This window comes from Diceros bicornis, chromosome 39 (genome assembly GCF_020826845.1).
Source record: "Diceros bicornis minor isolate mBicDic1 chromosome 39, mDicBic1.mat.cur, whole genome shotgun sequence".
Classification (NCBI taxonomy): Eukaryota; Metazoa; Chordata; class Mammalia; order Perissodactyla; family Rhinocerotidae; genus Diceros; species Diceros bicornis.
Window position 1 is genome coordinate 11,846,664 of NC_080778.1, and position 14,840 is coordinate 11,861,503.

General features: G+C 46.2%; 1 protein-coding gene across 2 annotated transcripts in view; it reads right to left on the bottom strand.

Annotated features, from left to right (window-relative positions):
- The window catches only part of ZDHHC14 (zinc finger DHHC-type palmitoyltransferase 14), a 279,273-nt gene that overhangs the window by 23,173 nt on the left and 241,260 nt on the right, over positions 1–14,840 (bottom strand). For both annotated transcript variants that reach the window (XM_058534084.1, XM_058534083.1), the window contains exons 5-6: positions 13,956–14,004; positions 87–189 (exon numbers count right to left, since the gene is read on the bottom strand). In XM_058534084.1, the coding sequence (XP_058390067.1) occupies positions 87–189; positions 13,956–14,004 (152 nt within the window). The remainder of the gene's footprint in view (positions 1–86; positions 190–13,955; positions 14,005–14,840) is intronic.

The following is a 14,840-nucleotide window of genomic DNA, read 5'->3' on the forward strand; positions in this document are numbered from 1 at the left end:
TTGGCCCCTAACCTCTTCTTTCCCTTTTCCCCTCCGCCACTGAACGCCAAAGAACACGCCCATGCCCCATACCGCCAGGAACTTACATCTTCATTCGTCGTCTGGTTGGAGCTGATCAGGTATGTGTGGAAACCCGAGAGCCCCACGATGGACCAGACGGAGAAGAAGCACACCACGGCCTCCAGCACGGTGACCTGCAGTCAAGGAGGTGAACTGGCAGGACAGGAAAAGCTCTTAGGGGCCCCAAGGAGCCGGGATGACTTGAGATTTGGACAGGAAACACCCACAGACACTTATTCAGGCCTCTTGGGTCTACCTAGCCTCACATGGTGTTCAACCCAGCCAGAGGGAGACCCTTCAGGGCAGGCATGATGCCACACTGTCCTTCACCTGCACAGCACTCATGCTCAGTCAATGATTGGTGGGCTCCCTGAACATCGCTTGTTTGCTTTTTCATGGTTGACAGTTCCTCTGACTGTCCTCCCCACTTGACCTTCACCTTTTCCTTGTGACTCACTGTGTAACCAACCACTGTGGCTGCAAAACCAGGAAGCACGCTGGCTGGAGTTGGCAGCCGCCCAGGCCTTCGATGAAAGAACCCAATACGCAATATCACTTCAATCACAGACTAATTGTGGCTTCTGAATGCTGAGGACAGTAGTAGCAACAGGTTTCTCCTCTGACCTGATGTTGAGGCTGTGAGTAAATTGTCACACTAGCAACAGGTGACAGTTGTATGCAGGGCTGATCGTGAGTGGCTATAGCCCTGGCAGGGTTTATTTTCATGGCTATCTCTCTTCCTGGACGGCCCTTTCACCCATTGGCGGCTGCTCACCCACATCTGTGGGTGGGTTTGTCAACAAGTGGTGGCATTTCTCAGAGTGGAATCAGGGTGAGGGGTATTTTTACTTAGGGGACATTTTCCCAGCCCCTCAGCCAACCCTGTCATATAAGGCTGTCCTCAGCTAACTGATGGGCAACTGGGAGACCTGGATGCTCACCAGACACCGAGTGACTGGAAGTCTAGAGTTCCACAAGACGTGCTAACACCACAGGAGGAAAAGCTTGGCACTCTTCAGCAGAGAAGATAAATCAACCAAGACTGTGGCAATTTGAAAAGACTAGAGAACTTTTCTGTCCCCCAAATGTTTATAAAATTCTATTTACAAGACACAGATGCTTCTCAGGGGAAAAAACATTCATCATAAGTCTGGGAGTTTAAATATACATATGCATCTCCCAAGAATAAATTACAGGCCAGAGAAAGTAAATACTCTGCTTCCCTCCTACTTCCAAGGATGGAAGCCATAGCTCATGCTTTAATACATCACCATTGATTTTTTTTCAGGATTGGATATAATTTATCTTTAGACCAGAGAAACGAATACATTATCCAGTGCAGTGCGATCACCTACCACGTCATTATTAATGAACGCCATGGTCTGGGCATATGGGGCTGCATACAAAACAGGGCAAATGAATGGGCTCCTGCCTGTTGACTGACTATAAACCATTGGGTCTGCTCTCAGAGAAGGAGAAAAATGCTTTACTTTTCTAACGTTTAAACTTCCAGAAGCTCACAGAAAAGCACCACCCTGAAACGAAAAGGACTTCTCAGGAGGAGAAGAAATTTTCTTTGCCAACTGGCCAAGAGGAAAACAGCCCCGCGCAGCCAGGGCTTACAGACCGCCAGCACACGGTGCTCCCAGCAGGCCCTGGCCTTTCCGCCTGGAGGAGGGAGGTGATTGAAGGGGGAAGAAGCTACGTCTCTCGAGAAGAGGAAAACTTAAGGCGATATTTTGGAAAAGCAGGTAAGTATGGATGGGTAGGGAGGATCGTGGGGCAATAGAGAGACGCAGAGAAGCACACGCCTGCCCAGAGCTGCCACCAGCCTAGGCAACCCCTTCGTTTCTCCAACCCCTTCACTTCTCCATCTTCAAATGGTTATGGCGGGAGGCCTTGTGTGCATATGGGGACACAAGGACCGTGGCCCATGTAGCAAAGATGGTCTTGTTTTCAACCGCCTTCCCACAGGTCAGGGTTACAGATGTCCCTCCTCCTACCCTCATGTCCCCCACCCAAGAGGGGACAGATGAGGGAGGCAAGCCACACAGGATTCATGCCCTGCTCTGGTTTGAAAGCAGAGGTGAACTGCAGTCCAGGGAAAATGATGAGGCAAGCAGTGGGAAGACCGAGTTGGGAAAACTGTGTAAAGGGAGATGACGCTAGCAGTGACTTTGCACAGGCTGGAAGGGAAAGACAAGAGATAGAAAGATCGAAGAGGAGGTGACACATGATACGGAAGCAAGAAATGGTCAAGGGCAGAAAAGACAGAAGAAAGAACAGACCAAAAGATTTATTTTCTGAACAATACATGAAGAGCCGAACTTCCATTTCAGAAATACGTACGGGTCACCAAAAGTTTCAATCCAGGCAGAAAGATGGTGATGTCAAAATATACAGAACTTTCCTATGTGTGAGCTATATAAAATGTGGCATATAAAAGCGGAGAAGGGTCACGGAATTTAAAGCGGCTACTGCCCAGCTTCTGGGTGCTGTCCCTTTGGCAATACCATTTACAGTGATTACCCCCAAAAGAGGCACTGTTACCAGCGGAATGTGGAATCTTAAGGGTTTATAGTGACACACAAAAAAATGTGGTTTTCTATATTAATATCTCATGTGCTTTAGAAACATTTTATAAATAGCAGAAAGCAGTTTCACTGTTAGCTCACAGCTGTGTCAAAATGACATGAATTCAAGGTAGGAAGCAAAATGCAGCCCACTTTCGTCTCTCCCCCACACAGCTGACGCTTCTCCCACAGTATGTCTTAAGGAATAATCATCATCCTTCATAACAATGTCTGGCATCATTGGCTATGTGTCAGAGGTTGTTCCAGAGGCTTCACTTGGATTAACTCACTTAATCCTCAGAGCAACCCAGTGAGAAGCACAATTCCCACTTAACTGATAGGTAAACTGAGGCAGAGAACAGTTAAGTAGTTTGCCTAAGAAACAGCAGAGCTAGGATTTGAGCCCTGGAAGTCTGGCTCCGCTGGTACGACAGGAAAGCTGCAGGCTGGTTCCTTTCCTAATTCTTGCTGAGGGACTAGCGGCTCTAGGCTGACCCCAACCTCTGCTGGGGGACATGGGGACGCTCCTCAGCAAGGATTCTTGAATGAATGGCAAATTAAGGAGTCCATTCTCCTTCAAATTCATTCTCAGACTGAGGTACAAATATCTGAACAAACTAGCCAATAGCTAGATGTTGAAAATATCTATGCCATAATAAGATTAAGAAACATAAATTTCTCTTAAATGTATCAAAACCTATTTACTGACTTTTTTTTAAAAAGAGAAATGAGAAGAAACATGGCAACTCCAGTAGGAGCCAATTTAATAAGCAGTTGGGCGCTTATTGCATTAGAGATGGGTTCCAAATTATAGCAGTTACCACTGCCAGCTTCTATCTGTCTCCCTCCAGCCCCCAATAAGACAGTGAGCCCTGTTGTGGCCAGGGGTACGGCTTTAAATTCCCCACAGCCCCTAGCCCAAGATGTGGCACATCGTGGTACTGACTAGATGATTACGGAATTCAAAAATGCTGATAGGCAGGCGCGCTGCCATTGAGTTTCCGCACAATTCCAAAAGAGCTCGCTCTGTACTCTTCTGGGCACCCAGTTCTGCGTTCAGGACAGCAGAGGGTGGGGAAGGACACGCTCCCTGCCCTAAGGGAATAGGGTTCTGTTTCCTCTCGGGAAGGTAAGCAAGGGGAGACAGCTTTGCAGGGACGTGGAAATAGTGTCGGGCAGAATGGTGAGGAGTATTTGGAGAATCATAAAACGTGAGAGATCATGAAACCAAAGGTTTTTAACATTTTGGGTCCCCACTCTTTTTTTCAGAAAAAATGCACACTAACACACTTTTTCTTATAATTCCAAGAGGCTTAAAAACTCCCCTGGTGCCCCTCCATGGATATGCATGGACCCCAAGTTAATATGTCCTGATTTATTCTAATCCTTTCATTTTACAGGTAGGAATCTGAGGCCTAGAGCAGTAAAGCCACTTACAAAAGCTTATACAGCAGTCCATGGCAGACCAGAACTAGAACTTGATCTCCAGACTCTAGGAGAGAAAGAACCCTTCCCAAGGCTCCAAGCTATGGCAATGTCACATGACAGGCCCTAACTTAGGGGCCTCAGAGCTCACGACAGCAAGGCTGAAACTGCCTGTGACATCGAACCTTGTTCATCAGTCCCACGGCCTTAGAGCCACCCCTGGGTGAAGAACTCGTCTCTGTTAATACATCACTGCCCATCTCTCCACATTCCAGCCATCAGGCTGGTGACAGTATTTTTTGCCAAGTGCCAAATCCAGAAAATAGTTTATTTTTAAAAAGTTTGTATTTCATGTGGGTTTCCTCTCTGACCAAAATTCCCCGGATTCCAGACTGGCCAGGGAATGCTGAGGCCAAGGCCCTGCCTCAGGCTCTTCCCTTTCTGAGCACTGGGCCTATGAGGCCCTGGGTCCTGCATGGCGATGAGGGGCATTTCTCTGTGGGTCCTAGACACGTGTTCCTGAATACTCATGTATCTTATTCTGCGTCAGGTCTCTGTCTTGGGTTCTGATGTTTAAAACATACGAAATAGATGTTGTTGGTAATCATTTCTTTTTTTCCCCTAAAAATTACAGTAAAATAGGCAACGCTCACTTACAGGAAGAGTTTGATGGAAAGCAGATACCAGTGACACCTCCCCTTGTTCTTTAGATTGAGCGTCTACATCAGCATTTAATGCTTTTAGATATTAAGGTTCAGGAACTTGTCAGCATATTTTCCTCATCAATTAGATAACCCTATAATCCTTAGACAGAGACAGGAGGATACAGCCTGTGCGCCTGTCCCCTGAGTGCCCATCACTGTGTCTGGGGTGGGGGCTGTTGACTTCCCAATGATTTATGTGACAGACACTTTGAAAATGGAAAGTCACCGAGACCCTCCAAACTGGATCATTGACCATCATCTTTCCGTCTCTCAAGTGCTTGTCTCCTATATGCTTTTATACCAGGCAATAAAGGGGTGTAGTTGTCCCAAATTAATCTAGGAAGTCACTATAACTCCAGTCAAAATTCCAACTGGAATTTTTAAAATGGAATTCGACAAAACTGACTCTAAAATTCATCAGGAAGAGAAAAATGTACAAGAACAGGTAAGAAATTTTGAAAAAGAACATCATAGGGGTGGGGGCGGGAGAAGAGTTTTCTAGTAAACAAAACAAGGTAAGAACAGCGCTGGAACAGCAATGGGACAGGACAGAGTCCGAAACAGACATTTCAAATTAGAGCTGAAAGAACAGATCGGTGGGTTCTCAAGGCATGGCCCGTAGACCCTTAGGGTCCCCAAGATCCTTTCAGGGGATCCTCCAGGTCAAAACTATTTTCCTATCAATAACAGAACATTATTTACCAGTTTCGCTCTCATTCTGCCATTCAGTGGCTTCTTCTGGAGGCTGCATGATGCGAGATGATTGTCCTCACTCTCAGGCTAATAGAATGAGCGCTTGTGCATGCTTGCATTTTAAAAATTTCTCAGTGTTACTTTCAAACACCATATGTACAAATGTATATATATATAAAATCTATATAACCAGAAGTTCTTTGGGGTCCTCAATAATTTTTAGGAGTGTAATAGAGTCCGAGACCCAAAACTTTGAGAACTGCTGGAATATAATAGTAAGCGGTATTGGGACACTTCACGAAACATTTGGGGAAAATAAAGTTAGATCTTCAACTCACACCACACACACAAAATTATATTACAAATCAATTACTGTGTTAAACTTAAGAAACAAAATATAAAGGTAGTAGAGGAAAATAAAGGAAATATTCATATAATTTTGGGGTGAAGTTATAAGGCACAAAACCTAGGAGCCATGTAGTATAAGATTTATAGATTGATTTTGTTAATAAATTAAACATTTTTGTAGAAAAAGTAAAGTTAAAAGGTAAGTGACAGATTGGGAGAAAAATATTGGCAAAAGATATTTATAAGACTATTATTGAGAACGTGTTAATAGGAAAAGAACAAACAACCCAATTAAAAATGGACAAAGTGTATGAACTAGCACATGGAGATTAGAAAAAAAAGTCAACAAACATAAAAATATTTGCAAGCTGATTACTATCCAGTAAATGGAAATTAAAACAATGAATTTTTTCACCCCATCAAATTCGCAAAAATCACAGCACTGAGAACACCCAGTGTGGGTGAAGTTGTGGAGAAATGGAGCATTGGTACAATCTCTTTAGGGGACAATCTGGCACATCAATCAACATTTAAAATATGCCTAACTTTCACCTCAGCGATTACACATCTTGTCGTCAATCCTAGAGAAATACCAACACTTGTACGCAAAGAGTAAAAGCAAGAAAATCCACTACCTGGTTTTTTGAGCAGTAAAAAAATTAAGAAATCTAAATATCCGTCAGTAGAAGAATACACTAAAGTTCATCTATACCCTGGAATTCTATAAAGCAGATGAAAAAAGAATGAGGTAGATCCACGTTGACATGGAAATACTTCCAGGAAATATTTAAAAATCAAATTGTAGAAAATGCAAAGAGTACGATCCTTTTAGGTACAAGCAGTCTCGCCAAGCGTATATTGCACACATATGTATTCAAACTCTTAGAAGACCATCTGGAAGGACCCATGAAAACTGACAAGAGTTCCTACAGAATGATGGATGGAGAGTCAAGAGCAACGCTTCCTTTTTACTCTGACATTTCTGACTATTTGAAATTTGTTACACTGAGAATATGTTCTTGTATTACTTGGGTGATTTAAAAAACCAAACAACCTTGTCTCCCACTTTGTGACCTCATGAGACGTAATCTGATGCTTATTCTCCACGAAACTCCCTCAATCAGACTGGTAAGGGGCAGCGGGAAAGAATCTCCGTTCCCTGGGTGGAGAGAGGGACTGGTAATTAGTTAGGAGAACAGGGTCTAGTTCTGGCAACTCCTCTGAGCATAAGTAACCTCTCAGTGCAGGGCCAGCTGTAAGAGACCTAAGGATACCTGTCCTACCTATTTTCTGGGGTCCCTCTGAGGATCAACAGATATCAGGATGGACAGGCCTTGAAAGCCTGGTGTTAGAGAAGGCCCGTGCTACCTTCATTCATTTTCTTTCTTTTTTTTTTTAATAAATTTTTTGTTTATTGCAGTAACATTGGTTTATAACATTGTAAAAATTTCAGGTGTACATCATTGTACTTCAATTTCTGCATGGACTACATCATGTGTAGAAGAAGTAAGGAACAGAGAAGGACTACTAAAACACTGAGAAAAAAAAAAAAGTTAAAAAATGGCAGTAAGTACATACTTATCAATAGCTACCTTCATTCATTTTCCATGGAGCCGTACTGTGCCCTTCCTTTCTGTGGTCAATAGGGCCAAATCCAAGCCTTCTACCCAATACCATTAAAACCGAATGGCCACCCACTATGCCCTCCGTGCCTTTCAGACACGTGTGCCTGGAAATGAATGCAAATTGGGGATAAAAAGGCTTTCCATTAAAAGCCTCCACAAATGTCGAATCAATTACCATTTGATTTACCAAACAGTGAAAACTCTTTTCGTTTCGGGAGCGCTTATCGGGAACAATAAGTCATGATTAAAAATGACTGTAATCCTTTTAATTGGACGTTAATGCTGTTACACTGAAACGGCTGTTGATCGGCAGGGGTTCCCCTCTCTGGGCTCTTCCTCAAATGAGGCCCTGCTGCTGGACCTGCGCCTGTTCCTGAGGGTTGCCACCTCCCAGAACCCCAGAAGTCTGCGAGGAGGAGGCAGGGCCACATGGCTCCCCTGACACCGCGTGACTGCTAACATTTCCTATGAGCTGGCACATTATCTCTGTCACGCTCATGATTTTCCCTTCCTCCCATATTTTATGCAGGTAACTACAGAGGACCCTAGAGCTACTCGAGGTTGATGGGGAGGTTTCTGTGTGATCTCTTAGGTTCTGTTGGCAAACGTACCTCAAACAGAACTCATTTCTCCCTAAACCAGTGCTAGGTGACTCCCTTGTCCGCTGTAGCCCTCTCTCCCCCAGGGCACCCAGGGTCTGACCCGTCCTCTTCCTCCTCTCCCCCTCCTGATCTGCCTGCAGAGCTTCTCCCAGCCAAGCTGTCCCTTTGTCACAGATCTCAATTTGGAGGGCCTTTCCTCTGCAAACATCTCCTCACTATTTCACTCCATTGTGTTCCCTGATCGAGGTGAATATTCTTAAAAACAAAACGACAACAAAAAACAGCTCTGATGATGTCATTCACCTGACCAAAGTCTTAGCTGGTTCCCCAGGGGAAGAAGGCGGCAGCTCCTTCACCGATATTCAATGCTTTCAGGACCCCCCACCCCTCCCTGGGAGCACTCACTCCTGATCACCCCCCATCAGGGCTTAGCTATCACAGCGCCCGCCCCTCTGGCCGCCGTGTGTGAGTCTGGAAGCGCATCTGTGTGCGTACACCGTCAGGGCGGAGGGCCGGTTGACTGGGACCACCGCCGTGCTCCCGGTGCCAGCATCCTGCGAACCTCGCTGAGCGCGCGAATGAACACAAGCCCGGCTCCGGCCCTGCGGGGGGCCTGGTCTTCCCCAACACAGCCGCAGCACCCTGCCTAGGGCCTCTCCTCTCCGTTTCTCCTGTTAGAACTCCACCCATCTTGCCAAGCCCTGCGCAGACGCCACCTGCCGAAGCCTCTGCCGACTTCCCTGCGGGATGTGCAGCTTCCTTCTGGACCCCACCCCCACCTCGAGTGCACTCCGTGACTTTTTTACTACACTTAAATTCTGCTTTTAAGAACTCAGAGTCACAGCCCAGCTCTTGGCATCAACAGACGTTCGTCGAGGCGAAGGATGAATCACCCTGCCCCCATCACTGCCCTTTTGATTGAATGTGCTTGGAGGGTCCCTGTGGATCCTTCTTGACTTTGTAATCCCGGCAGGTTTTGCACATGGTGGGCGTTCAGTAAAATGATTTTGAAAGAAACAGATGCCGAGCGGGTCTCATTTGTTGGAACTTGCCTGGCTGTGTGGACTGAAGACCCAGTGCCATCCTTTCTGGAGGAGACTCTCCTTTCGTCTCCTTCCCAGGGGGTTCTTGAGAGTCCACAGTGCTGGGCAGCCAACCCACTGCCCACTGACCCCCCCGAGAGGCTCCACTCCACTGCCTCTGCTTCTCTGAGGCAGAGATGAAAGGGAGGGAATGGTCTCAGGTCACAGAGAGCCAGTAGCAGGCAATGGGAGGCGGAGAGGAAAGAGGAAGAAGAGGAGGGAGGCTGGGCCAGGGCCTCTGAGGCCTTAAGTGCTCCCGCCAAGGCTGACCCTGGTGGCCAAGCATCCTCCCCCTTCCCTCACCACAGACAGGGCTGAGGTGCACACAGCGAGGGGCCCTCGGAGTGCCCGCAAAGGAGCCAGGCATTCTACCCACAGCCATTTATGACGCTCTCTCCCTGCACTCCTCCCTCTTCCTCGTCTGTTCTCTCCTTCCCGGCTTTGCCACACTCTGGAACTAGACACCATCCGGTCTTGGCTTCCTTAATGAATGAGCTGGCTGATTCGTCTCTTCTCAAGTCCTGCTGGGTTTCATGTGGGCCCAAGGAAGAGCTTTTTGTTTACCAATGTTTCCATCATTCGCGTCAGTATTTCTGATAAGGTGTCTGATGGGTTGTTAATTAGCCATTTTTGTTTCTCATCTCTCTCACTTCATCAACAACATTGTTTTTTTTGTTGGCTATTTTGCAGAGTAAATCCACTGGGAGAAACCTTTGCCTGTGCCCTCATTTCTCATGAAAATATTTATTTATTTTTTCTGAGGAAGACTTACCCTGAGCTAACATCTATTGCCAATCCTCCTCTTTTTGCTGAGGAAGATTAGCCCTAAGCTAATATCTGTGCCAGTCTCCCTCTATTTTGTATGTGGATCGCTGCCACAGCATGGCCACTGATGAGTGGTGTAGTCTGCATCCAGGAACTGAAACTGAGCTGCCAAAGCAGAGCGTGCCGAACTTAACCACTAGGGCACTAGGGCATCAGATTGGAGACCACAGAAAAAAATTTAAATGTAAGTTATTTTCTTGTGGAGAACTCTCTGCAGGGGTCACTTGCAAAGGTTACACCGGACTCCAGTCCTGTGCTCGGATAATTCAGCCAGAATGCTTCCTCTTGTTTCAGGAACTCGGTACCCTACGGACTCTTGCTCCGCACAGTCTGCAGGTCTGGAGAGGACGAGCTGTGGGCAGCACTGCCATTGATCAGAGGACAGCTTTCATGAGCGTGAGATGTTACAGATCGGTCTCATCTATCATAAATCGACCACCTCAAAGAGACTCCCAAACTCTCAGGGCCCCTGCAGTGGAAGGGAGCTTAGAGCTCTTGAGGTTAACATTTATCTGATGCTAGACTCTCCCACCGCACTGACAGCAGGATGCATCTTCTTTTCGAACACCCCTGGCCCTGTGATCTCGTTGCCTCCCCAGGCCATGCCATTTCTGAGCAGCTCCAGGGGCGAGCACAGCTTTCTCAATGAGCCGAAAGCTGCCCCGCAGAAGCTTCCGCCTGGCCATCCGTCCATGCCACGTCCACAGTCACACAGGCGTCCAGAGGAAAGGCAGGAGCCAAAAATATGGAACAGTATCCTGATGGGATTTAGCCTTACCTATCATATATATTATCACTAATAACCAGAACTTAGTATTTTTTCAAAAACACACCACAACCCAGTAGAACCTAAAGCATACTTTCTCTTCTTGAATACAAATTTATGATAAATCCTCAGAACTCAACATTTCTTAGTAGACTCACTCAATAGGAAGGATTCTTCTCCAAAGCATGTATTTCAAACAGAAAACACCCCATAGAACAGAGGGCCTTGAGGTAGTCACACCATTGCTTGGGGGAGGGGTGTTAGTGCCACACATAAAAAATTTATGTGTTTTGTAATTTAAAAAACCCAGCACCTCACTTCTGAGTATGGATATGTCTGATGTTCCTGAAATTCTCCTCTACTTCCAAAAAGAACAAAGAAGATCCACTGGGAGTGTTGCTCAGACTGCTCACGTCACGTCCCTGCTCATCCTTCCCTGCTAGGGATGGGCCGCTTCACTGTCAGAGTCCTCCCGAATCTCGCTCTTGGCTCTCGCTCTTCTCCAGGGGAGAAATGGGGTGGTCTTATCAGAGTCTTTTAGGTTGGCTGGGGCAGCTGCCCTCGGATATTTTGGCTTCAGCTTTAGGCTGCCTTTCTCCAGGCAGGAGCCCAGCATGACGGTGGATCAGGAGGTGCCACAAAGCCACGCGGGAGCAAGTTATGATGATGATAATCATCCCTGTAAATTGTGAAGGGTGGGCTAGTTCAACAAGGACCTCATGAGGCATTCTGTTAACATTTTCAACCTGAACTCAGGGGAGGAGACACACACACACACACACACACACGTGTGTATATACTTATATATGTGTGTGTATACGTCCATACATACACACACAAGTGTATACATGTATATATACACACATACATGTGTATATTTTTATATGTGTGGAGATATATATATATATATATATATTTTTTTTTTTTAAGCCCATCACCTTTTGTCTCCCAACCTCTCTCGCCTAGATTAACAGAAAGGGAGGAAAAGGGAAGGGATGATAGACATAGCAGACGCAGAAGTGTTGGACTGCCAGTGAGCTTCATGGATGGGTTTAGACAGAAATCCTCTCAAACCCACCTGCACTTGAGTGCTGTTTCCCAGGTACCTCCTACCTGAAGGCCTGTGGGGTCAACAGAACAATGCACCTGTGAATACATTATCTTACATGGCAAAAGGGAGTATGCAGCTTGAAGGTCATGGACCTTGAGATGGGGAGATCATCCCGAATTATCAGGGTGGAGCCAAGCTTTAAAAGCAGAGAGACTTTCTGGCTGAGTTCAGAAAGACGGGCGGAAGAAGAAGAGGAGCGATTCAAAGTGTGAGAGGGACCCGACCCACTGGTGCTAGCTTTGAAGAGGAAGGGAGTCACGAGGCAGCGAATGGAGCAAGGAAAGAGGACCTCAGACCCATACGCCATGAATTTAGTCAACCAACTGAATGAGCCTGGAAGAGGATGCTCCCCACAGACTTCAGATAAGGGTCCAGGCTGGCAACACGTTGATTTCAGCCATGTAAGACGCTGGGGCAGAAACCAGCCAAGCCTCCTGGACTTCCGACCTATAGAAGTGTGCGATAACAAATGGATGCTGCTGTAAGCCTCTAATTTATGACTATTTGTTACAGCAGCAACAGAAGCGACACAGCCGGCATGTGCCCGAGCTGCGCTGGGAAGGGCCCCAGCCTGGAGGACCAGGATGTCCTGGACACTGTGAGAGCCTGTCATGCACTCAGAGCAGGTTGTGGCTGCCACAGCTGTGGCCACCAAGCTCCTGAATGTGGAGGACATGTCTGGGTAACACCCGCGAAGGGAAAAAATGCCTGGCTGTTCTCAGAGAGGGTCAGCATCAATACGGCAACACTATTTGGAAAGGCAGTGGCTGAGATTTTTATGAGTTTTCAAAAACCGGGCCATGAGAGAAACTGTCTACCTTTACATGAGACTGATATTTCCAAGGAGAAGAAACTAAAATTTGCTCTGGACCAGATAAGAGCATTTGTCTTTCCTCCCCTTTCCACATGAATAGTTTCTCTAGCAAAGGCAGCATCCCACTTCAAAGACACTGTCACTCTCTCTATCAGCAACCTTTGTCTAGTCCCCTTACGGGGAGCACAGTGCTCTTGATTATGCAGACTGTGAGCACAGCCAGACTGTGAGAATGAGCAGACACGTGTGCTCGCAAAGAAGGTTCTGGCAGAGCCTGCCCATCACATATATTGCCACAAAAAGAAGGCTCTTTGAAGTCACTCTTGCCATGCGTGTAATCAATGCTTTGGTGCTGAGCATTCTCACATATTCCATATAGTTGATTTTGTCAGCATACCATTGTCAAGCACAGAGTGGTTGACTATTTTGAGTCAAAAAATTGAGGCACAAAAGGGTTAAAAGAAATGACCCCGGACTCATAATTACTTCTGGTGGAGCAGGATTAAAAGATGTTTACCCCAGTCCAGGACTCTCTACCTGGATTCTACCTTGCGATTCCGTCCGGGATTATGATATGATAAGATCCATGAGTTGGGAGGCCTGTGGTAGGCACGATGAAGACCAGTAGCAACAAACCCAATCACACACAGCTCCTCTCTGCTCCCGCGGGGAGCTGTATCTGCAAGTGATGCCAAGGAGAACCACGCAGATCAGCAGGTAGTCCGTAGGACCCAGGGAAAGAAGCAACTGAAACTCCCAGGCTTCAGGTCAGCCGTTCTCCTCCTCTCCCCGCTGAGAGGAGTCCCTGTCATTGACATCCGTTGTCTGAAACGCTCAACGGGCATCTGCACAGGCACATGGTTTCAGGAAAAGCCCAGGCGCCACGGATAGAGGAGGGGAGGCAGCCGAGGCTGCCACACACTAGAGGCTTCAGCAAGCACTCCAGTTGGCAGCCCAGACTTCAATTCCAGTGCTGAGGTGCATTTAGAACACTTAACACTGCGGGCCTCACTTCTCCTTAAACCAACCTGATTTAATACAAATCAGTGCTGGTTTCTGGGGGTGGGCAAGAATTCACACTTGGCTTTCTAGCTAGAGCACTTCAATTTAAGCAAGGCTAGATGAGTCACTTAAAGGTTCAAGCATTCGGACGCTATTAGTCATGCAAGTGAACACTAGGGAGTTCTTTGGATAATTACAGAAAGAAAAAGAATATGACTTATGAGAAGAAAAGCCAAGACACAAGATGCAGAGGTGACTGAGGACACGGTCAGTTCAATACTTAATACGTTGCCATTGGAAAAACCAGAAAAACTAGAAAGGATATCTCGCAGGACTGTCCTTCAGAGCATTGAGGAATCCTGTTTGCTGTGAACCTGTGGGAAGGAAACCAACATTTAGTGTTCAAACATTCACCTCCAGAAACAGCCTTCATGCTGAACGCTCCCTCTTCTACATAAAAACAATAGGTGTCTAAAGATCAATTAAATAATTATATTTTGTATGCCTGATGGCACCCAGTATACTGAACAAAGATTGAGATTTCACTAAAGTTATTCAACAAGAACATGGCACATTCATAATTAGACCCAACATCTGCAGGAAATTTTTTCAATAAAAGCAGATGTGTGTCTGCATACTTTCCCATAAATTATAGTTCTGATTACTCCTTTGTTTTCCTCATTTTAATAGGAAAACAGAGTACTGTATGCTGTTTTTTTCTCTTCTTTTATGAAAGACTATTTTGCCAAAGTTTGTTAACTTTTGACCCTGGACGTCCTATAAACTAGACTACATGGAAAAGACGTCTTTCTCTGCACTCAGAGTAAACAAAGTCATAAAGCTGAGGTTTATTACTGACTCTTTTTGGGTTTAAGACATTTTAACATGAACTGTCTGTGCAAGAAAACATTTCTGTAGGGGCTTGAGTAAAGATGCATCTGATAAGAAGCAATTTCTATTCTAAGTATTGACAGGATGCTTTTTTAAAAAAAAAGCCCATGCGGAGGAACTCTTGATGCTCCCATCTTGGGGTGGTGACACTAGGTCCCTGCTGTGCTACAGGAGGCCATGTGTTCGGGGATATAATCTGGTGCTGGGGCAGCAATGAGATGAATATGGGGAAGTGACACAGTAGGGCTGGTTCTAGTGCATCTCTGGCATTTTCTGTTGGTGTGGCTACAACGTGGGAGCTGGAGGCAACGTCTGGACC